General features: G+C 43.6%; 1 protein-coding gene across 3 annotated transcripts in view; it reads right to left on the bottom strand.

The window, feature by feature from the left end:
• SHLD1 (shieldin complex subunit 1) overlaps nucleotides 1–25427 on the bottom strand; it is a 35526-nt gene that overhangs the window by 3579 nt on the left and 6520 nt on the right. For all 3 annotated transcript variants that reach the window (XM_066639451.1, XM_066639441.1, XM_066639460.1), the window contains exon 2: nucleotides 23758–23924. In XM_066639451.1, the coding sequence (XP_066495548.1) occupies nucleotides 23758–23917 (160 nt within the window). In that variant the 5' untranslated portion in view covers nucleotides 23918–23924. The remainder of the gene's footprint in view (nucleotides 1–23757; nucleotides 23925–25427) is intronic.

A 25427-nucleotide genomic window follows, 5' to 3' on the forward strand; every position in this document is an offset into this window, starting at 1 on the left:
ATAAATTTAGCATATTTGTTCTTTTTACAAAGACAGCACAGGAAAACTTCCAAGTCTGACAGCAAATGACTCAAAGTATTCTTCCTTAACAGGGCCAGTGTTAGGGATTGGCATAGTTGGGCAGCTGCCCAGCATCTTCAGAAGGTCCCACTGCTAATCCCCAAGATCATTTCTGTACCCATAGCCTTTATGTGGTGATGGTGAATCAACACTCTTGGCCAAGGAAGCTAACTCCGTCATCACCTCCTCTCTTCCATCTTTGGTCTCCAATTCTTGTGAGCTCCATGTCACATTTCTAGAGAAAATTATATTGTCTTTATTTCAGAGTCTGATTTCTCCTAGTACAAGGGACATGATCATCGACATCTGTTAAAAGGCAGGAACCAAGTACAAAAAGCTTGCTCCACAGTGGCCTCAGGAATCAGGAGGTGGTGGTGGCAGGACAGTTGCCTATATCTCACCCTCATTTACATGCTTGCTGAGTATAAGAGTGTAGATATGCAAGATCAATCTCTGTTTTACTGGTTTAATGTAATTAATCCCTACCAATAAAACTTGCTTTCTGTTCTCAGCAGTAACAATGCAGATCTGAATACCTTTTGTATGCATTAACAGTAATCTAAACAAGTGGGAAAATATATCATTGCATTACTTTTTTAACTCTGTGTTCAGTAGTGTTTGAAGTACATTAAGGTTATGAATTCTTAGCTTATCAGGTAAGAGCAGGTAAGAATCTGATCCATAACTTCCTAGCACCACAGGCTGCTGCATTCTCCCCCCCCCCCACCCCATCCCATCCCAGTCTCTGGCATCGCAGGCAGGTAGTATTTGGGTATTATGACCGCATGGCTTATTTGTCCTGCTCCTTCCAACTTGTCACTGAGAGATGTTTCAGCAGCAATTTATCAGGGGGTGCCAATCAGGGCTGACCTTCGGAGTTGTGGGGCCCAATTTTTCTGCACATTTTTGCAGGATCCCCCCACTCAGCAAGGATGAGCAGTGGCGGTGAGGCACTCAGCAGCAGTGTCACTGCCAACTGCTTCTGGTGGGAGCCCATTTCAAGTCAATTAAATCCAGGAAGGGAGAGCGGCAATGCTCCACTTGCTGAGCTTTCCTTGAGATACCTCAGCAAGATTCCATGCTGGGTCATCAGCTACAGAGCAACGTGCCAGCTACAGCTGCTCCATTCACCATCCTAGTGCAGGGCCCCTCCACTTGCATGGCCCAATTTGACCCAATTGATAAATTGCCCTAAAGCCAGCCCTGGTGCCAACAGCATTTTATTCAAATTACAGCAGCCTGCTGTAAGCTGTCCCTAGCTAGAGAACAGGGTGTTGTAGCCTGCAGTTCTCAGTTGCAGGGAAATGAAACCGCCACCATGACCTCCCAACCAGAAAAGATCAAGGTGGGGGGAGGGGATATTCAGAAAGGGTTGTTCCACCCACCTATGTTTTGCATTAGATTCTACTCACCCCACAATGAAGTCACCATATTATACAATGTGGGCATTCAGAAATGAGAGGCGTCCTGCATCAAACATCTGTTGTGATACTGGATCACCTGCTTGTCAAGCTTGCAGCCATAGTATATGTGATAATGGTATGGCATGCGTGGGTGTCCCAAGAAGTTGGATTTTGGGAGCATGGTTAGTGTAGCTCCTCTTGGGGACTGAGTTTTGACATGACTTCTAGAAAGGACAGTTTGTTTCCCTTTAAGGGAATTGGTTTTGGTAGGAGGATAAGGTGCAACTGTCAGTTTTTTTGGCCTGAGTAGGCTATAAGAATGGACTTTTGAGAGTTAGTGGTTGTCCTTCTCTGCCTGCTGAGGTTAGCCTCCTGTTCTTCTGTAGGGAAGTCTGTACTAGGAAGAAGTCAGGCCTGAATTAAATAGTTTTATACTATGAGTGAAACCTTTTTCTATTAAACTTACCTTGTTGGAGCATTATGCTTTCTATCTGTGTGAATTTGGTTGCTTAATAAAACTTTCTTTGTTTTTACACTGTGTGTTTACCAGTAGTTTCTGAGTAAGGGAAGAGTGTTCCAAGAAGATTTTGGATGTAGATTCATGAGCTTGTTATTTGGTATTCTAACAAGTGAGTGGTTATTTGAGAACCCAGCTCTTTTCATAGTGGGTAGGAGAAAAATGAAGGCTGGAGATGAACCAGTGCTGCAGTTGGCACAGAGCTGAGAAACTTGAGTTGACTAGATATGTATATTTATCTATATACCCTAGATATGTATAGGCTTTAATTTTAGCTTATCACAATATCAGAGAGTTTTTTTTTCCCCTGGGACTGCACATGTGCCTCACACTCACCCATTATCACCACCACCTCCTTCTACTCTCCCCTCAGCTTATTCTCTTCTCTGCATTTTATTTAACTCCAATTCCTGTTTGTAGGTCCAATTCCCTAAATGGGGAAAGCTGGGCCTTTGGGTGCACAGCTTTCTCCATTCTAGTCCCATTTAAAATGATATGTGCACTGGGACAAGAAATTCCCATTTCACACATATGCAGATGGAATTAAATTGACTATAATCACCTACGGTTGCAATCCTATCATGCACTGGAACAGGCAAGCCAGGAGGCTTGTGCTGTGTCCAGCGCAGGATAGTGGCCAGAAGCAGCTCAGCCAGAGGTAAGGGGAAACATTTCCCCTTACCTCCACATAAGGGCTGCTGGCTCCTATGGGTCTCCTAGACTTGCAGCACCTCTTGAGGTGGCATAAGTTCAAGGAGAGCGGAGCGGGTTGAAGCTGCTCTGTTCACCCCAGGAACGGGGATTGGGAGCTGGCATAACTGCCAAATCCCAGCCCCGTCCCCCGCTGCCCGCCCACCCCCTGGGCCACCCATCGCCCATCCTTTCCCCACCCAGGAACGTCTCCCTCCCACCTCCTCCCCGCTTAGCTTTTCTGCTTGCATTGGCCCAGCAGGGCCGACACAAGTATCCGAGAGGAAGCTGGCGAGGAGGCTTATGTCAGCCTCCGCAGATCGGCACTTCTCAGAGTGCCGGCCCGGCTTCCTCTTGAGGAGGCGCAAATATGGGTCTGGATTGCGCCCTAAGTCTTGGAATCTTTGCAAAAAACTGAAAGTGTCAGCTCAGCATGTTGTGGCCATGCCAGGAATTATCATGAAAAAAGATAGAATGTATCATAATTCCACAATATAATGTAAATACATACAGATTTAGAATATCTGGTTTGCAGTTCTGGTTGCCTCACTGTAAATAAGATGTTGCCGAGCTGAAGAATGTACAGCAAAGGGCAACTGACATTTTCATGAGACTGAAGCATCTTCCTTATGAAAGGCTTTTAAAGTCTTCTTAGCTTAGAAAATAAAATGACTGATAAGGAACATGATGAAAGTTTAGAAGATGATGTAGATGGTGAATTGTGATGAATTTGAAAGCAATCCTGATCATATGGGGAAAGCCTGCATTTTACAAACTGTATTGGCTTAATGCACATACGACTAACTGATGAACACATCAGGATGGACATGGAAACATTGGGAACAAGCCTGCTCCCTTCCACACGTTCAGTTATGTGGTTTCTGACCATATGAAGTAGGCAGATAGAACTGCTGTACAGTGGGCCCAGACTATATTATGTAGCTGCAGTAGTTCATTGCTTGAAATCATTTTCATGAGCTCCTATTTGAAGGGAAAGGGCGAGATGTGTGCACTTTGCTCTGGTGAAGACGAGAAAGCCGTTAATTGTTCACAAAGAGAGCTTTTTGAATAATTAACCTAGCTAGCAATGAAAAGGATTCAACAGGTTAAATAAAGCCATATGGTTGAAAGGCACTTATTTCTTAACACTCGGAACCAATTAAGTTGACATGGTGCAAAGCGGAAAAAAATACTAATCTCCATGAAGCTCTTTAGCCATTTCTTGATACCACGAACCATCAGTGAAATTTTGTTAGCTTACTAATCATCTTTCTTTTCTGATCTAACTCAAAGGTTAGATCTAAGCATAATTTAGATCACACATTCTGTATACCACAGACATTTCCCCTATGTCTTAATACAGAGACTGGTCCAGACAGACTCTGCTTTATCTAAGTTTGGAGGACAGCCAAGAAGAGACAGAAGGCAAGAAGTGTTATAAAGAGTAAGATTAATTGATACACAGAGGATGCATTAAGGAGAAGGGAACAACAACAACATCCCTTCAGCTGACCGGGGATTCCTGAGGGCAGAGAAGAAACTCCAAAAGGGCAGGTTCTGGGGTACGACTACAGTCCTTGAAATCCAAAGGGCATTGGCACTGGTAGTCCTACGATCTGCTCCCACGGAAAATTCTAGAATCAGCTAGATAAAAACATTTGTGCTTTCCTAAGGCATCTACCTGCTTCCTTTTCTAAACCATAGATGAGTTTTCTCCCCATCAAGGCCTTCCCTCATTCTCAACTATGCAGCAATAAATTGTTACCCGTTCTACACAAACAGCAAACAACAGCTGTGGGTCTGTAGTTACCATACTTTGTGAAATGAGCAGGCATGCATGCAAGCAAACTGTGCAAGTTCACTGACTCCTCTTAATGACAACAGTCTTCCAATACACCAACCACTACATCCTATCCTTTAATTCTCTTATTGAAAGTACTGGATTCAAATAACACAGGCCAACACAGGCCAGTTTTGGACATACAGTATAGCCTCTTTAGTGAATGGTTCAAGCAGCTTCCTCATGAGGAAGCCTAAGCCATGGTGTAGGCTTCCTCACGAGGAAGCTGCTTGAACCATTCACTAACGAGGCTATACTATATCTCCAAAACTAGACATGATAGGGCAAAACGGATGCCATTTTTGGAATCGGCACCCCAAATTCATATCAAACCACCATAAAGTTTGGGAAAAACTTTTCTGACCCTCAATTTTGTAGGCCTGTGTAATCAAATGCCAACAAAACACATGATACACTTGAGCACTTAGACATAAATCTAGTCTTTGCTACTAGTATGACCCATACTTTGAGGAGGATTCTGTGACTGCCTCCCCACCACAGGATGCAGTGCACGCCCCATTGGCACAGCTGCACTGGCACTGGAAAACTGGATAGGACTGGGCCCCAAGAGATTATGGGTTACATGGTGAGAAGTATTTCATGTTGCTTCAGCACGATCATATTAACGAGGGCACACATTTCTGTTCAATGTGGCTTCAATCTACCAGTATGAAAAAAACCCAACTGCAGAAACATTTTTGGTCCAGTCCCTCCATAACAAAGAGAAAAGGCGACTCTGTTTTCCAACATACACAGCCCAGGGATAGGAAAGGAGGTGATTGAAAGAAATTACATTCTACAGACTAGTAAATTACATTAGTAAGAGCCAGCTGCCTAACAAGAACACTTTAGGCTATGATAAACATCAAGGCATATTAAATTATCCTTTAAAAAAATCAGGCCATTTGTACTTTTTTTTAATGCAAAAAAGAAGAAGAAGAAGAAGAAGTGTGGAGCTTTTAATCGTTTTTAGCATGGACACAGACCAGAAACTGTCCTATAAGCTTGTGATTAAGAGAGGTGACTAGTTTCTAGCACATGTACCTGTGTATGTGGCATCGTGACATGGCCAGAAATTTAATCTGCCCCAGTTTTAATAAAGACCATCAGCCTAATAGTAGTCTTATCGAAAATGCAGATCCAAGACAAGCCCTGCTCACACAGAATGTTAAATTTAATTAACTTTCCGTATCAGTTGAGTTTTTATTGCAGGGGAGGGTGGTTGGCCACCACACATTACACAGTGCACATCACTATATATTTTTGTAATAAAAACTCTCTATCTGGTAACAGTTTAATTTCCTCTTCTTCACAGTTTGGGCAAAAGAATATGAAGAAACACAGATAAACAGATCAGTGCCCCCAAGTGAAAGGAATCCAATTAAGAAGGTATTTGGTGTGGTGAGCAAGTACCCAAAGTTTGCACAAAAATCTTCCCATAGTTTCTGGTCTGTTTGGAGTGACGTGGTCACATTCTTCATGGGATTAACACATCACATGTACCCGATTAGTTGATGCTTCCAGGAACCGTCATCCCTTTGTCAATTCTAGGAATATTTTAGCACTTGCTAATGCTACAGAGATACAGGCTATGGAAAGGTGAGAGATATACAATCTCCATTTTAGAGGCTAGGACAAGCTGAGGCAAATATTAACACCTGCAACAGAATCACTGAGACAGTTCTAGTTACTTTTGTTCTGCAGGCACAAGCACAAACCAGGTCCCTTGTGGGCACAATGACAAGAGGGTCACGCTCCACTGATATGAAGCAAAAAAAACACCCACAGGTTTATCAGAGAAAGTCACCGAGAGCAGCTTAAGCACTGTGATGTTCTTCATCGGAGAAAATGTTTGTCTTTCCTTATAAAGCAGCAGTCTCATATGTGAAAGCTTTTTGTGAAACAGGAAAAACAGTCTAATGTTAAGAGTCTAAACTCAGAATGCAAAAGCAAACAGGTCTGAAAAGATTCAATTACATGTACCCCTTAAAGTGACCAAAGAGCTTCAATAACAGACAAATTCCCAGTTCAGTAATACAGAGTAAAATCACAGCAAAACGTGTACTTCAGTATCAAAGATATATTCATGTACTTTATGAAGAAATAACAAACACAGAAAATGTGCCAGGAATGCAGACATGTGGTGGTATTACATGCCAATGGCAGTAGAACATTAATTGCTTAATAACCGTTTTTTTAAAAATCAAGTGCATTTTCTGCATGGTGTTAGTTCTCTGCACACGCACACACAACACTTCACAGCTGCATGTACACAATGACAAGTGGAAGATGCCGGAATTCTGAGTGGATCATTTGAAGATATGAAGTTGTCTTAGCCAGAATCAGACCACTGGTTCATCCAGCTCAGCCTGGCTGTGAGCACATTTTGCTCCTAAACCTTATTTCAGCTGACAAGTGTTTCAGAGGGTTTGCTGCACCAGTTTACTTCTAACTCACTGCCTTTTGCATATGTGAAGGGGATGGCGGCCAGAAACAGGGCCTTTCGGTGGTGGCGCCTGCACTGTGGAATTTCCTCCCCTTTGAGTTGAGAACAGCTTCCTCCTTATTGATGTCCTGGTGGGCCTGAAGACTTTTTTTATTTAGGAAAGCCTTCGAGGCCCTATAAGGGCTGCTTTTACAAATTATGTCTTTTACTGTGTGTTTTTATCTGTTGACTGCATTTTATCTGGTTTTAATTGTTTTTAGTTGCTCTTTTTTAATGTTTAGTTGTATTTTATCTTGCTTTGTATTTTAATCTTGATTGTTAGCCGCCTTGGGTGCCCTTCAGGGAGAAAGGCGGAATATAAATCCAATAAATGTGTTGCACTAAGGTGATGTGACTGCAAAAGGCTGAGATACAGGGGTATGAGTTTGAAATGTCTTTCTTTCTTGCCCACACGGTAGCCAACCTCCTTTAAGCTCAGTGATTGCTGTGTATATCTGCAATCCTAGTTACCCTAATGCAGGGGTGCTCAATACGTCGATCGCGATCGACTGGTCGATCGCGAGGCAAAATGAGTCGATCGCAGGCTTCTCTCCCGTCCACGCATCCCTGGGAGTGAGCCCCGTCCTGGGAGTGAGCTCCTGTCCATGCATCCCTGGGAGTGAGCCCCGTTGACTCTACTGGGGCTGACTCATGAGTAGACTGGGAGAGGAGCCGCTGGCAGGCTTCTCTCCTGACCACGCATCCCTGGGAGTGAGCCCTGTTGACTCTACTGGGGCTGACTCATGAGTAGACTGGGAGAGGAGCCGCTGGCAGGCTTCTCTCCTGACCACGCATCCCTGGGAGTGAGCCCTGTTGACTCTACTGGGGCTGACTTACCACTTGAAGCTGCAGCCACTTGAAGGTAATAGGGCCCTCAGGGATATAAGAGCACCTGAGGCAGGAAGGGCTCCACTTATTTATGTGAGTCAGCCTTTTCCTACATGAAGATCATTAAGTCCAAGTACCGTTCCACCATGACTGATGAACATTTGGAAGTGTGCTTGAGGCTGGCTGTCAGCAGCTACTGTCAGGACTATGCATCCTTGGCTGATTCACTTCAGTGCAAGTCATCAAAGTAAACTCAAGTAATTACAAAAAATGTTTATAGTTAATTATGTTGTGTTGTGCAATATTGGCTCATGCGGTTATGTAAGGTACACCAACATACATTGTACACATAAATGTTATATGTTATGATGGCGTGAACATTGTAAAAAAACTCTGGTAGATCTCCGGGCCTTGCTGGGTTTCAAAGTAGCTCTCGAGCCAAAAAAGTGTGAGCACCCCTGCCCTAATGTGTCAATGCTGTGGTGATACCCAGATGCTAATCAACTAGTAAAGGTATCTATCAGGCACAAGACACACTGGAACTGTACCACTGCAGACAATACCTCCTTGGGTTTGGGTGTATTGGGCTGAACCTAGGAAAAACAAGACCATCCTTAAGTTTGCTTGTCCACACATGAGAAAGCTGTAGACCACAACCTGCACATGGTCCTAGGGCACCTTTCTACAGGGAAATATAGCCCATTACTACAGTTACCAGTGGCAACCATACATTTAATTCTGCCTAATAGCCGTTGTCATCAAACAGCTATTTGTAACCAGCCTAGATAGTTTCCCCCGGGGGCTGGGGATAAGAAAAAGCCCTCAATTTGGCTGTACTTGTCACAAGAGGTGATTAAACAGCCACCAGGTAGATGGGACTCCTCAGCCTGGGAAGGTAGCTCATCTGAGAGAAGGAAAACTCTGATCCCAAACCTCCACTGCCTTGTGGCTACATCTAGTTATGGAAAAGGCTTCAGGAGTCAACCTCGAGGCAAAATCCGGAGCCGGAGTCCCTGAGGCAGTTCATAGCTGAACACAGTCACATTCTGGTAACTCCTGTAACGCCGCTGGAACCAACCGTATTGGCTTCTGCCTTTCCATTGGACCATTTCAGTGACATGGAGAGGGGGGATTTGCTGCATGGGAAACAGTCTATCCTCCATATCTACTTTACAGTGCTTAAGTTTAGCTCTCTAAAGTTAGAATAAGCCAAAAGAGAGCACCAATGCACCCCTATGATTTGCCTGTGACAACTAAAATGAGCAGAGATTACTGTTATGGACTTTAGAGTATTGAAAAGTGCTTTACATATGTTAACTGTGTTCCACATCACCTCTCTCTCCTAGGGCACAGGATGCATGCATTGTTATAAAATTGTTTTATACAAACTTTACTGTTTTATGCTGCTTTGGATATACTAAACCCAAGATCACCAGAAATTTGTATAGGCAGCTCCCTCTTCTATCTGGAGATTTTATTTTATGGAGGAACAGCTGAAATTTTGCACCCACACCTGTACTTCGAAGTGCTACAGCCGAGGTTGACCATCTCAGTGTGAACGCAGCCAAGGGACAGGCTGCCTGAACATGGCAGGAGCAGTCCGGGGGGGGGGGGGAGAGAATCTTCTTCCAGTTCAATGTTTGGGACTCTGTTAATGGAGTCAGGGGGCAGGGTGATCACCTGTCTCCTCTGGCCAAGGTAGAAGAGCTGAGAGACACAGGGGAAAATCACTGGGCAGAACCAAAGCTTCTCTCATGACTGACTTCCTTCCAGTCACCCCATCGTCCACCACCCTCAGCCTCACTGTATGCCCCCAGATTAATAACTTTTCAACTAAGCACACAATCCTATGCAAGCCTACTCAGAAGTCAGTCCTATTGTGTTCAATGGGGCTTACTCCCAGGAAAGCATATACAGCAGTGGTTCTCAGATATTTAGCACTGGGACCCACTTTTTTAGAATGAGAATATGTCAGGACCCACCAGAAGTGATGCCATGACCAGAAGTGACATTGTCAAGCAGGAAAATCTTTAACAATCCTAGGCTGCAATCCTACCCACACTTACCCAGGAGTAAGTCCCATTTACTATCATTGTTAAAAGCATATACAGAGTAGCCTGTTCAAAGTACAGGTCTGTAACATTTCCCCAAATGCAGTCACATACCATGATAGCATCAAGTCTAAAATATTAAAATATTGAAATGAATGGGGACCCACTTGAAATTGGCTTATGACCCACCTAGTGGGTCCTGACCCACAGTTTGAAAAACAGTGGCATATAGAACTGCAGCCTAAGTGTCATGAAGTTGAAAGCCATGCACTTTTAATTACGCAACCTGGCATTGGGACATTTACCGTGTTTTAACACTTAATAATGGCCTTTCTGCTGAAAACACAAAAACACACCTTCAAGTGATGTACAGCTATAAAATATTTAAAGTAAACACATTTAAGAAGAAAACTTTGCTAAGGGATCACCACTGCGGAAGACTGATCTGATCCCTACAGGATTTAATTCCACAATCACCTTGTACTGAGCGAGCAGGAAGCATAAAAGGAAATGAATTTTTCTGCAGTGTTTCAAAGCATGCATGAAGACACAACCACCAGCAGGGAAAGCAAATCTTGGCCTCAGTGCCAAACTACACATTATATTAGAAAGCACATCATTAGAGATGACAGCCTTCACTTTTCTATATGAAATATGAGCATGGGGAGTCCTGCTCTGTGGGGGGAGAGAGCTCTAAGCCTTTGTCCCTGGTCAGGCTTCCATAAGATCCAAACCTTGATGACTCTCATTGTTCCATAGAGTAGTGGTTCTCAAACTGGTGGGTTCTGACCCACCAGTTCATGTAACACTTCCCCATCCCTTTAAGGGGCAGGGAAGGAGAGGGAGGCAGCGACACAATCTCCAGGATCGCGTCACTAAGGGGGGCAAGGGGGTGCTTTGCACTTACTTCAAGAAGGCAGGGATGCAGCAGGCTGCAGGAGTTGCGGGGAGCCCTATGCAGCCCTGCACAGCGCTCCCTCAGGTTTGGAACGTTCGCTAAAAGCGGGTGCAGAGCACCTCCTGCAAAATGGAAGTACTTTGCGTCCACTTTTAGTGAATGTTCCAAGCCTCGGGGAGCACTGTGCAGGGCTCCCCACACCTCCTACAGCCTGCTGCAGCCCTGCCTACATAATGTGAGTGCAAAGCCCCTCCCCCACAAGAACTTACTGAGGGAGTAAAGCTCCATCAAAGTTTGAGAACATAAGAACATAAGAACAGCCCCACTGGATCAGGCCATAGGCCCATCTAGTCCAGCTTCCTGTATCTCACAGCGGCCCACCCAATGCCCCCGGGAGCACACTAGATAACAAGAGACCTTATCCTGGTGCCCTCCCTTGCATCTGGCCTTCTGACATAGCCCATTTCTAAAATCAGGAGGTTGCACATACACATCATGGCTTGTACCCTGTAATGGATTTTTCCTCCAGAAACTTGTCCAATCCCCTTTTAAAGGCATCCAGGCCAGTTGCCATCACTACATCCTGTGGCAAGGGGTTCCACAGCCAACCACATGCTGAGTAAAGAAATATTTCCTCATAAGGAAGGTGCCCCAGCCCCATAATCATCTTAGTCGCTCTCTTTTGCACCTTTTCCATTTCCACTATGCCTTTTTTGAGATGCGGCGACCAGAACTGGACACAATACTCCAGGTGTGGCCTTACCATAGATTTGTACAACGGCATTATAATATTAGCTGTTTTGTTCTCAATACCTTTCCTAATGATCCCAAGCATAGAATTGGCCTTCTTCACTGCCGCCGCACATTGGGTCGACACTTTCATCGACCTGTCCAACACCACCCCAAGATCTCTCTCTTGATCTGTCACAGACAGCTCAGAACCCATCCGCAAATCTAAAGTTTTGATTTTTTGCCCCAATGTGCATGACTTTACACTTACTGACATTGAAGCGCATCTGCCATTTTGTTGCCCATTCTGCCAGTCTGGAGAGATCCTTTTGGAGCTCCTCACAATCACTTCTGGTCTTCACCACTCTGAAAAGTTTGGTGTCATCTGCAAACTTTGCAACCTCACTGCTCAACCCTGTCTCCAGGTCATTTATGAAAAGGTTGAAAAGCACCGGTCCCAGGACAGATCCTTGGGGCACACCGCTTTTCATTTCTCTCCATTGTGAAAATTGCCCATTGACACCCACTCTCTGTTTCCTGGCCTTCAACCAGTTCTCAATCCATGAGAGGACCTGTCCTCTAATTCCCTGACTGTGGAGTTTTTTCAGTAGCCTTTGGTGAGGGACCGTGTCGAACGCCTTCTGAAAGTCCAGATATATAATGTCCACGGGTTCTCCCACATCCACATGCCTGTTGACCTTTTCAAAGAATTCTATAAGGTTCGTGAGGCAAGACTTACCCTTACAGAAGCCATGCTGATTCTGCCTCAGTAAGGCCTGTTCATCTATGTGTTTTGAGATTCTATCTTTGATGAGGCATTCCACCATCTTACCCGGTATAGATGTTAGGCTGACCGGCCTATAGTTTCCCGGCCCCCCCCCTCTTTCCCTTTTTAAAGATAGGCATGACATTTGCTATCCTCCAATCTTCTGGCCACTGTGGCAACCTCTTCCATAGAGGGTGTACAAATGACCCAGAGGTGTACAAATGAACCAAACCGATCCATACCATCAAATCTGTAAGTCTCTGCATGCTGTTCACATTGCATAGGTAGATTCATTCTAATAGAGGGCAGGCAATCAATGTTGACTTAGCCCAGGGCATTTCAGATGCAAAGTCCTACACACACAGGTGTGTGATGCCATAGCAGCCAACAACATGGTGATGGTCTGCTGCGGAAATCTATTGCTACGTCCATAATCCTCGCTAGTGCTTCCCTGTGACCCAATTTCTCCCTGAAGCATCCAAAAGGCTCCTTATTGCACACTCTTGGGTGTGCATCATTTGAATAAAATGTCTATATTAAAGTAGCTTGGAAACCAACTGTGATAAAGATTCTGGAACGAGAAGAATCAAATGGAAATCTGCCTTCTATTACAAAAGCAGATAATGCCCAGATGGGAACAGGTAAAAAATAAACTGTGCAATCTCTGAAGACTGTCTAAAAATATCTGTTCTGTGAATTCTGCACTGAGAAAGCTTGAAAGTCAGTATCAACAAGCCAGCTTAATGAATAACCATTTCCTCCTAACCATCAAGCACAGATGAGCCAAAGAAAACACAACTCTGATTTTGTACACTGAATTTCCTAGGAAGGAAAGATTTCCCAGAGATGCTGGTTCTCTGCCTCTTTTCCTTCCCAATCTCTACCAACTTCTTGACATTCATCTGGGTTCCCCCCACTCCTTTTGTGTCCCATTCAATTGCTCCTTTATTGAACTGGTCCCCTTAGCAGGTGTGGAGTCAGTTGGTGGAGCTTGTAATGCCTCTGTGCGTGAGACAGTTGAGCCTGCAATCTCCTCCACAGTTATGCTGTCTTGATGCTGCAGGAGGTAAGGTGCTGGAGCTTGAGTGGTGGGACTCCTGGCTCAGTGCTAATATGTCTCCATGCTTTTGTGTTCCACTCTCTAAACGGCAGGAGATACCATTGGCACTTAGTACATTGCTCAGTAGCTGCTTAGCTTGGCCCTTGGACAATGACTTTTGGCAGCAGAGGTAGGGTAGACAGACTCCAACACAGAGCCTATTTCAGCACAAACCAGAGCTATCACTGCCAATAGCTGAGACCCACCTTGTATCATGAGTGTTGGTACTCCCTCCCTCCTAGCTTAGGGGTCCACTTGGCACACCAACCCCAGCAAACCCTGACAATATAGAAATGCTACAGTTATATTTTAAAGACTATTTGAGCAGATGTAAGGTCTAGTGACATCCATTACTTTAACAGGACAATATTCCCCCTTTCTTTTAGGCTCATGCCTTACACAGCCAAGGATCTGCGGTTAATACAATTACCCAAAGACTGATTTATGCTTCTGCTTAAGGGTGTTTTTTGTTCTGTTGTTGTTCTTAGAGTCCTGTGGCACTTTGTAGCCTTTCTAGTTTATTATAGGTTCAGCTTTCTTCTTTTTAAGTCTCCTTCATTAGATGCACAAATGCAGTGGACAGAAGTGGACAAATACAATGTTCCTAAAAGAAAGATCCATTTCAAAACACCTGGGTTTCAATGACCTTCTAAACTGCCAACAGCAAAAGATGGAGGGTTCATATATATTCAATATGATTGAAAAATAAAATGTCTTCCCTCTCAATCTGCGGAAAAATTTCAACCACCTAATAGGAGCCAGAAAAAGATACCAACAGCATGGTGTGCTTGTTCCATACAATCCATGCTCTCTACTATGCTTTGAATGTATTTTACTTTGGAAAAGGTACAATAAAATATAAGGCTTCTTCTGTCATTGCAGTATGATATTTGACAGGGTTCAGCTTTACAGATTAGAATTTAATTTCCTGTTTTGATATTCTGCTCAGTGTATTTCTACTCTTGCTTACGGCAATATATAAAGTTCAGTCCTGAAGAAAAGATATTGGTCTTAAGAATCACCAGAGATATATCAATGAGATTTCTTCCTCTGCAAGAACATCCTGGTCTTCAAATTCTAGTAAACTAAATTAAGGGGGACCTTTGAAATTCTAGCCCAAATTGGCATTTGGATGGCTGAAGGCAGATTTGTTAAAAACTCAGCAAGCCTGAGAGATGCAGCAACCTAGAATGCCTACCGTTTAAGAACAAGATTTTCTGACTGACGCAAGAGAAAAAAATTCTCAGTAAAATGAAATCCTAGCCTTATGGTGAAAAGTAAAACAAAAAATGGGGCGGTAAGCAATTCATCTGGGAGCACTTGTCCTTATGTTGGCAACAAGATAAAAGGAAAAGCAGAGTCCTACTGATCCACTGACACAGTTATTGTCTACTCTGACTGGAAGTGGCTCTCCAAGGTCCTGAGCACTCACAGAAAACCAAATTACAGTGCAATTCTGACGGGCCTGCGCAAGTCCCTTGTGCTAGCCCAGGAGGGTCGCAAACGTGCCATAGGACACATTTGCACCTCCTCACGAGTTGGGTAGGCCGTTGTGGAGGCGTGCCAGCTTGCAGAGGCTGACTTAATTCTCTGAGCAGCGCAGAGTGGCTAGAAGCCACTCCGCTCTCCCTGGACTTGCGTCACCTCAGGAGGTGGCGCAAGTCCAAGGAGAACCATTGGGGTCATGGTGGCTTACCCAGAGGTAAGGGGAAAAGTTTCTCCTTACCTCTGGCTGAGCCACTTTGGGCACCTATCCTGCACTGGATACAGCGCAAGCCTCCTGGCTTGCCTGTTTCAGCACAAGATAGGATTGCACCCTTAATGGCCCAATCCTATTGGCGCTATATGCCACCAGCATATACAGCAATTCTGGCTGTCACAAAATGTGACACACTGGCGCATGCAGGCTGGCCACCACAAGTGGTGAGCGGCCAACCGGATGCATGCCAGTGGATTCCAGGTGCCCACCAGTCCTGGTAAGTATGCATGTGGGGTGGGAGGCAGGCAGATGGTGGGTGAAACTGTGGGATGATGGGGGCAGAGTGGGAGTTGGATTGGGACCAGGAAGGGGGTGAGTTCAGTGGCATCTACTGAATCCAAACCCCCTTCCCGGACTTGACCTGCCTTCATGGGTCTGAGTAGTCTTGCACCAGCTATATCACTGATGCAGGTCTGAGTTGACCTACCAAGCCAGCAGGGGCTTACTCAAGAGGAGATTTCTGGAGGAGATTATTCTCATGGAGTAAAGCAGGTGCTATGTTGATGCTGCTGCATCACGGGGGAGGTAGTTAGGTTTGGCTACAACTGTACAATTCTATACATGCCTACTCAGAAGTAAGGCCCACTGAGTTCAAGTTTGTATAGGATTGCAGCCATAGCCATCATAAATATTGGTAAGGCAGAAACTCTCCCATACCATCAGAAAAACAAGTTAAGGCAGTTTAGGATCAACTTGAGGAAGCACTGGATTCCAAATTTCACAAAAGGAGTCAGTCTCATGACAGCCAGGCAGATGGCCTCAGATGTTTTGTCTTTAGAAGCCTTCTTCTACACAGAAAGTTGTTCCCTTTAACGTCAAATGTGCAGGAGCTGGTTGTTCAGTCTTTTCATGCTCAATCATCATCATTTTTCCAGGGCTATCGTTTCCAGACCAGAAACAGGAGCATCAGTCAATGCTAGATCTTTTGGTTTACTCTGCAAGGAGAACAAGTTCGCTACTGGGCTTTATGACAACTCCTATTAATTCAATTAATTAATGAAAGCCAGAGTTAATTTAAGGGACAAACACTGGAAGGTAGGCAGCAATGTAGCTAAAGAGAGATTTACAGAAAAGAGGTATAAACTAGCTCCCTGCTGAAGAGTCAAAGTTTATTGGGTTAAACCGTCCATAAGCCATACACCTATACGTTTGAAATTAAAAATACATTAGAACAAAAATTGGTTAGGTCCACCACAAACCCGTCACAAAAACTGTTTAAAAATAGTTTCAGTCTTGGAGGATCTGGAAGTGTTGAATAGTGAGACACTGTATCTTTTGTGTCAGTAGTGCAGGAGTTTTATAGCCGTTTGTAGCCGTTTACTACAGATGATTAAAATCCCAAATGCCAAGACATTCCATTATAGACAAACATCTAATAAATTCTAGCTGATAATGCATTACATTGCCTTCTAGAATCAAATTCAGAATACTTCCAGGACTGTGGCTGAAGTTAAACAGAGAAAATGAAATAAAAAATGTATGAAGCTGAACCACAATGGGAATATCTTACTGCATTAATGAATAAGAACAAACTTATTATTTGTGAGTGCTTTCTTTCCTCATCATTTGCAAACAGGGCTCAGAACATCCTCTTATAGAAGAAATATTTGAACCCCTGCCCTTTAAACGTGTTCCTCAAACACTGTGCCTTTAACTCAAGATGCTCATGATGCAACTCAGCTAATAAAAATGGATCCTTTTAGATAGGAGCAGTACAGCTGGCCCACTGCATCACTGCTGAGGTGGTAACTTGTCCATTAGTTGCTTATTTGCAATTTGATACAATATAACTTAAAGTTTCTAGATTCTTACAGTGTGTACAGCGGTAAACAAAAGCATCCCATTAACTGTGTAATGAGGTTTGGAGACGTTGTGACTGCGGAAGGCAGAAGTGGGCTTGCCTGTCCATTTCCACAGTTACTGGAAGCAAAGCTTTCTGCATGGTCAACATTTATCACATAGCTTCAGAGCCATGCTAGGAAACCAAATGCAATGATGCTATTACGCTACCTTAAGTTGTAATGAGCCAAAATCACCCATCTGTGGGGCTCTTTGCCTGCTTCAGTTAAGGAGTATTCCCAATCACATGTTATGCTTTTTCTGCATTACATGTCACCACACCTGCTCCAGGAGGCAGCATCAGAGTGCACATTCCTTCCCTTACCTATCCTGGACAGTGGCCCATAATGCACTGTGATGATACTTGGCCACAAGCTTGTTATGATGCACTTCACAAGAGTTTGACAGTATTTGGCACTGCCCTACCTTTCCTGTCTCACCACCAGTCCCTAATGAACCTGTCAAGGTCAGGGGGAAAGCCTGTCAACTTTACCACTCCCACTACTGGCTTCTAGAGAAACTCAGAAGGGGAGGAGGAGGAAACCTTTCCCACTTTATCATATGTTAGTTTATCTTCAAAAGGACATAAATAATACATGGTGCATCACATTTCCCACCCACCCCCCCCCAGAGAAACTGGCATGGCTTTCCCTCAACCCTGTGTGGGTCCATGGACATTGTGGCAGATGCTCATAGGACTCTAACATAGGAGGAGGTATCAGGTAAGGGAGCCACAACAATTTGCACCTCATAATAGTCAGTGACCAAAGAGCACATTTCTGCATGCATGAGAGGTAGAAATGTGAAAAAGGTAATTTCCAAATGTACAGCTCTATGAAAAAAATGGTGGTCAAAAGATTAAACATACACTTCAAATATGGTCACAGGTATGCAGAAGTGCACAAGCACACAGAGGAAGTATGAAATGCAATTGTACATCCACCTTCCTCAATGGCCATTCATCAATTTAAATGCCGTGTAAGTACATTTAGAACAGCATTTCTGTCTTTACTACCTACACAGCAACAGCAGCACAGATGTTCAGAAGGGCATTCAGCAGAATGTGTGAGAAGGATCTTAGTTGCCAGCATTTTAATAACTGTTTGAATCAATCCAAAAGGATCTGTTGTGGCATTACTGCAATTTACAGAGAGAACAATGCATTTCAAACTCTTAAAAGCAGATGTCATTCAATGAAGGTTATTCTGCAGAAAATAATGCACTATGCAAATAGTCAAGGACACAAGGACCCTCCTCAAATTATATCTGGGACGCCAACATCCAAAAGCAGTAGTGCAAAATTCTATCAACACCAAGATACACTCCATCTATAATGAACTGCATCCAGCCTTCACTGATCACTCCCATAATACCAGGGCACTTTAAGATATATACAGAAAATTAATCCACAGCAGATTTTATAGTGAGCATACAGTAAAAGACAGAGCATACAGAGAAAAGACAGATATGTAGTTGTGAAAATATATTAAGTCCATCCAAAATGATAATCCAGACAGAGGATGTCTGGCAAAGCCCAGTTCAAACAGTAGAAGGTCTGTAAGTATCAAATTCTATTGCAGCTGGAAAGTGACAGCACAGAGAAATGACATCAGCCTTTCAGATCTAGCAGACACAGAGCAGAACTTGCAGGGTAGGGTACAGAGAGAACTTGCCACAGGGGAGTCCAGAAAATCAGGTTGTTGTGTAAATACTTCTTTAAGAGCCCTCTAGTGGATGTTGCCCTTACATGTTTTCATTATAGAAGGCAGCTATTTGAGCCAGCTTCAGGTTTCAAAGAATCTAGTTACTCTAAGGGGCTATCTACCAGTAGAGGCTAGCAAAATCTTAAGTTTTTGACACTTTCAAATGGAAGAGACTTATTAATGGCCTACAGAGCTAAATCAGTTATGAAAAGGGTTACTTGAGAGAAAACAAGTGATACTAATCTCTGTAGGGCACTGTAGGGCTCTGTAGTTTAGCAATGAAGACAGTCCAAAGAATGCACAGAAAAATTTAATTTATTTCTATAAAATCAGTACTGAAAAGTTTAAGAAGTCAATAAAACCCAAGGAGTTTGTGAGAGAAGTCATCAGAAATTAAAAAGAACATAAGTTCTCTCTTGTCTGAATCATTCAAATGAAAAACAGCATCAAAACCTTATCATGACAATTGTTAACTTAGGGCCAAATCCTATCCAATTTTCCAGTGCTGGTGCTGCTGTGTCAATGAGGCATGTGCTGCATTCTGTGGTGGGAAGGCAGTCACAGAGGCCTCCTCAAGGTAAGTGAAAGTTTGTCCCCTCACCTTGGTGCTGTATTGTGGCTACATCGGTGCTGGAAAGTTGGATAGGATTGGGCGCTTAATCCAGTATCGACATGACAATTTACTATCATGTACCGAGAATGGAAAATGGGTCTTATTTGTGAATTTACCTCTATGGATCTCCCTGACCAGTAGCCATCATCCAGAGGGAAACCCCCAAACTGGCAGGAGGAAGATCCTGCCAGGGATCCAATTGATTCCTGCCAACTGCTGGGTCTTTAGCAACAGGGTACACACAGTATTAACACAGCTGAAACTGGTCTGAGCAAGCTCCTCAATTCCTTTTTCCAACTCATCACATCCTTCCAGTGGAATCACTGGTTTGGCTAAATTAAATAAATGAAACAAACAAAACACTGAGGGAGAAAGGAACCATGAGGTTCAACCATGAGGAAGATCTGCAGAACAAACATTCACAAGACCAGACCCCATTTTACTTTTTCCTTCACCATCCTGGACAGTAATCATAACACATTACCTAAGCAGAATGTACAGTACACAGAAATGTATCACAGCAGTATTCCAATCACAGGACGTGCATCAGCACTGTTTCTCAAACTGTGGGTCAGGACCCACTAGGTGGGTTGCAAGCCAATTTGACGTGGGTCCCCATTTCAATCATTTATTTTTAGAATATTACATTTGATGTCAACATGGTATGTGACTACATTTGGGGTTAGGGATTGTTAAAAAATTTTCCTGCTCGATGATGTCACTTTTGACCATGACGTCACTTCCAGACAGATTATCATTCTAAACAGTGGGTCCTGGGCTAAAAAGTTTGAGAACTACTTGCATACAGGATTACAGCCCAAGCCTATGCATGCCTACTCAGAAGTAAATCCCATTGTGTTCAATAGGGCTTACTCCCAGGAAAGTGTGTATAGGACTACAGCCACTGAAAGTTGTAAACTTCTAAACAAAGTTGTGACAAGAAGCAGATGAGCTTGCAGCTCATACCTTAGGACCTAAACACTTCCTGCCCCAATAGCAGTCTACAGGAGCATACTTTTCCACATGAAAATAGCACCTTATCATACCACAGATGAATACCCCCTGCATATGCCTGAAGTCTCTCTTCTTTGGCTGCTGCATGCTGGAACCTGAAGTAGACTCTCTCACAGCCACAGGAGACAGCCATATGAAGAGGTTTAGTTTGGGCAATTGTGTAGCTGGGAACCCTGATCACTGCAGGCAGACTTTCCATCAACAGCCGTTTCCAGCACAGTAAGCAGACCTGGAAAATCTGACTCTGGACAAACCTGTTCCATTTTTAGCAAGTCAGTCCTCCAAATACCAGTTTGACACCACAATTAGAAGGAAGGTGGTCTGGAAAAGGGAGGCACCTTCAGTGCAAATTGCAGGGCAAGCAGGCCACAGATTACATTCTAAGACCAGACAATCAGCATGAGGCGCACAAGCCTGTGCAGGCAGTGAAGGAAAATTGTCTCTGTGACCTCATTAAAGGAGACCTTGACCATGAGCAGAACCCCCTCTCAGTTGCAAGCTCATAGGGTGGTCTTGGGCAAAGCCGCCATATCTCAGCCCTTTTTCCTCCTACAACATGCACCAAGTCTCCAATGACATGTTGGTTCTGTTCTGGAGGCCTGTCCAGAAGTTGGAACGTATGTAGGTTGGAAGAGCCAGCCCTTGCCAGCCCAGCACTACTGCACCTATACAAAAGCATCCCATGGGCGGGCTGCATCTGTGCAAAACTGCTGACACAGCCATTCATAACTTGGTTGTCTATACCTTGGGGAGCTAGAGGAATGAAAATCTGTAAAACGTTGCAACAAGGGGCACAGGGGAGTAGGCATCCCTCTCCCATGCTTTGAAAAGTCACAGGAGTGAAGCCAATTTCCCAAATTTGTGTCCATTATTTATGTGGATGTATAAATATCTTTAAAAAAAAAAAAAGAGCCTATGGGGCACAGGAGGTTCAAAACCTATTTTTCCCATAACTTTGCTTATCAAGTTAAACCTTTCACATTTTGCTTTTGACTTCTCCAGGTTTATGATAACTCATCAGAAGGTGTCCTATCATTCCCCTGTAGTTCAGTTAGGCAGATAAGACACATCAGAAACCATCATTGCTAAAATTAGAAGGAAAACGCTGTGTGGTAAATTGACCACTATAATTACTGGTATCGTGTGTTCTCCCAAGATTCTGTGTTGCAACTCGGTGCTGCAGTAGCCAAAATAAAACACAAGCTAGAAGGTCTAAAGTCCTATAGCCAGAGGAATAAGCATAGTTTTGAACTACCCTTCCTGATTGCTGTCCACTAAAACAGCTAGAGAAAATGATACAACAGCCATGCATTGAGATAAACAGCAATGCTTTGAGCAAACAGAACTCGATATTACTCCTCTCAAAAAGTAATAATTATTGGAATGAAATTCAATGAAATTCCTTGCAGCTAGATCATCAGGGCCAACCAAGAACCCCTGACGCCTCAGGAGGCATGCGAAGTGCTACTTCCCTTGCCTGAGCTCCAGGAAGTCGTGGGTTTTGGTCCTCTGAAGGCCTCAGAATGGCCTCTGGATGGTCAGGTTCAGAGGGCTTGGGGCCCCCAAATTTGTGGATTCCAACATCCACGGATTTCAGTATCTGCAGGGGTTCTAGGGATGGAACCCCAGTGGATAATGTGAGCCTCCCTTTATGCAAAGCACTGCACTGTAAATTATGTAGGAAATTGAATTGGTCACTATCTAGTCACTGGAGGGCACAATCCTAACCAACTTTTCAGCACTGACATAGCTGTGCCAGTGTGGCATGCACTGCATCCTGCAGTGAGGAGGCAGTCAAGGAGGCCTCCTCAAGGTGAGTCATGTTTGTTACCTTACCTTGGGGCTGCATTGCAACTAGGTTAGTGCTGGAAAGTTGGTTAGGATTGAGCACAAAGAGCTATAACCTTACAAACATCAGAACATCTGAGCTAACAAAGCAACCTGTCTAATTTCACAAATAATGTTTCTTTTGTTGGTTCAATTTAATATCAAGTTGAGTGATTGCTCACACCTGTGCTTTACCAGGTTACCTGGGGAAATGTATGGGTGGTTAGTAAAGGAATGCATAGTGGATTTATTACTGGCATTATTTAAAGAACAGTGTAAAGGGGTTGACAGACAGGAGGTGGTAGGTTTTGTCAGACCTAGCTATTTAACCCCTCTTCCCCACCCATCACAGTAATATACTCTTATAAGGGCCATGACTTCCATTTACTTAAAAGCCATCCTTTAACTAGAGAAGTAGTGGCCAAAGCTCTGTGGGAGAAATCCTTCTTTGCATGAAGAAGGTCCCATGTTCCTGGTTTCCTGGTTCCTTCAGGTAAGGCTGATAAGGACCTGAAATCCTGGATGTATAAAGTAACATAAATATACATTATATAAGACAATCTTTTTTCAATTTACTATGTCACCCTCCAGATCCATCTATGGGACATGACTAAAATAATGCAACTGATATCGACTGTAAGCTATGTCTAATCCATAACCACATTTCATATGGCCCAAATCAGTCATGTGTTCTTCAGTGTCCTTGCCTGACTCCCTCTGAAATCCTTCAAGGATATTATTGAGTAATCCAATATTGAGCTGTCTGCGCCAAATACGTAACACTGTAGCAGCTGCTACACATTTGAACCTACTGTACACATTTGTCAAATTGGGGCACATTATGTTTTCAGCCAGTTTAAAAGGAACAAGAATTCCAGGAGTGCACAGATCTTGCTATCGTTATAAGGAAAGTGTCATAATTCTGTCTGCATAAGTTCTCAGGATCCAAATATAAAATTTCTAGATAGAGGAGCTCAGGTAACAGGGCTGGGAACATCTGATACCCAAGCTGTAAGACAGCTGAGTTTGAGGCGTCCTGCCCTGCCAATATTTTGGCAGATAGGCCATTGCTCTGACTCAGTAACCATTACATCAGACAAACAACAGTTTTCCAAAACAAAAAGATAAATTCTATCAGTTCTGCAACAAGTTTGCACTTCTGTGAATCGCCATCCGTATGTTTTCTTTTCATGCGATATCATTTAAAAGGGGGGGGGGAACCTTCACTATATTAGATACAACACACAGAAAGAGCCTGTTTTGAACCTGAAAATGATGACAATCTGCATTAGACAGAAGAACAAAAAAGTGATTGCAGAAAGCAAGCACTGCGGCCCATGAAGCAGTGACTGAATGACACAGCAAGTTGCTTAAAGTGACACGAGAGTTCCTGGAAGATGAATCTAAGCTAGACACACGGTCCTAAGCCTGCAACAGAGAAGGCAGCTTGAGTCTTTCTTTTTAAAAGATCCATAGTTCACACACATTTACATCAGGATGTGTACATTAACCTCCTGCCTGGTACAGATGCATTTCATCTAGAATTCCAGAAACAGGCCATTTTCCCCTCTTGGCTTGTCAGAAAAAGGAAAATCACGAGTGACAATAGGAGTAAACAAGAGTGATGGAACTTTACCTGTGGGTGCCAGTGAAACAAATGCATTCACAGTACTGGAAAGCTCACTGTTTCTTCCCATGCTGGGGTTCAGCAAGAAGTCGTCTGCATTTAAGGTACATGGTATATCCAGCAAGCTGTTCTCTTGGGACTGGTAGCTTGATGTTTCACTTCCTTCCATAGCATCACTGAAGCAAGGAAAAATATAACTGAATTGCAAAGGTTGTTTTTTCTACAATACCAATCCTTGCCAAACCAAATAAGGTAAGGCAGACACTATGACAAGCAATTTTATATGGATAGAGGCATGATTAATTTTTGAAAACCTCTGGTATGATCAGTGATGGCTCCAGGTTTGAGAGGGCCCATTGGAAGCATACCCACTAGTACCCTCCCCCACCTCAGTTATCAGGACAGCATTTATTTTGATGGTGATGGGTGGTTTTTGAGGAAAAAACCACCCATCTACCTATGAGTACCTTTGCCACTACCTATGGTAGCAATGATGAAAGCAGGGTTCTAAGCCGTTTCCAGCTGCCATCTTTTTTGGAGCACACATTGAACATAATGAATGAATAATTGTACATCTCAACCAACATACGCTTGCAATCTAGACTGCATGTGTGTTAAACTTACCATGAAAACAAGGTTACACACACATCCTTATACTGTTTAAAGAAATTATTTCTCTGCCCATTTCGGATGTACTTTTTTTTGGGGGGGGGGCAGCTGAATCTATGCAAGTGACATGTACAAACCACAGCCTTGTCAGCAATATTGAATCAGTGCACACTGGAAGAGAAATATATTCCCCCACCTCTGGCCTAGGGTTAGCAAGTAACATTCACTATAAACTTCCTAGCTCTATTACTGGAAATTCTTTTAACTGAAAGTGGCAGGGACATAAACATGGAACACTGGACATGTCAAGCATGTTCTCTGCCACTGAACCACGATCCCTATTTGATTATACCTCAAGTGTATCCCAAGCATCTTTCTTAGAGTGGGCAAAAGCTTGTCAACCCCATCTTGAGACAGCATCACTTCCTTTTCCAGCTCAGGGGCAGAGGCTGACTGATACATTACCAGGTTGGGGGGGGGGAGCATATGGCATGCACCTCAAATGCTAGGAGGTCTTGGGTCAGCCCTGCAGAACTTCTGATGCTTGGAAGCTGGGAGGATGGGATGCCCACAAAGGGAAGATGATGTGTATACTCTCCCCACCCCTCTCCGGGAGAAGAATAAAAGGGCAAAATACTCCAAAAGGAAACTTGTACACAACAATGTGACCCTAAAGCTGCAGTTCCAAGCATAATTACCAGGAAATAACTCCCATCTAACTCAGTGGGATTTCCAATTTCCAAGTACTGTAAATGTATTCACAAATTTAAGCTCTGCCTCATTAGTAAATGGGGACACTTATTACAACTATGATGGACTCGTTCACATGACAACGCCATCTTCAAATATTTTTGATGGGAATTTTCCTAAATAGCAAGTGGGCAATTTTACTCTGGTGAGTGAACATTGTGTTAATTACAGTTTGGAAGCAAGCTGTTCAGCATTCTTCATTTCCCTGAAATCCAGGGGTCAGGGCCACCACTAGCACATACTGCACTTTTGGAACAATTAGAAAAAAGATACCCCTTTGCGCTGCTCTCTCCCTGCCCCACCACCACTCGCCTCATCCT

This window comes from Tiliqua scincoides, chromosome 1 (genome assembly GCF_035046505.1).
Source record: "Tiliqua scincoides isolate rTilSci1 chromosome 1, rTilSci1.hap2, whole genome shotgun sequence".
In the NCBI taxonomy this organism is placed as follows: domain Eukaryota; kingdom Metazoa; phylum Chordata; class Lepidosauria; order Squamata; family Scincidae; genus Tiliqua; species Tiliqua scincoides.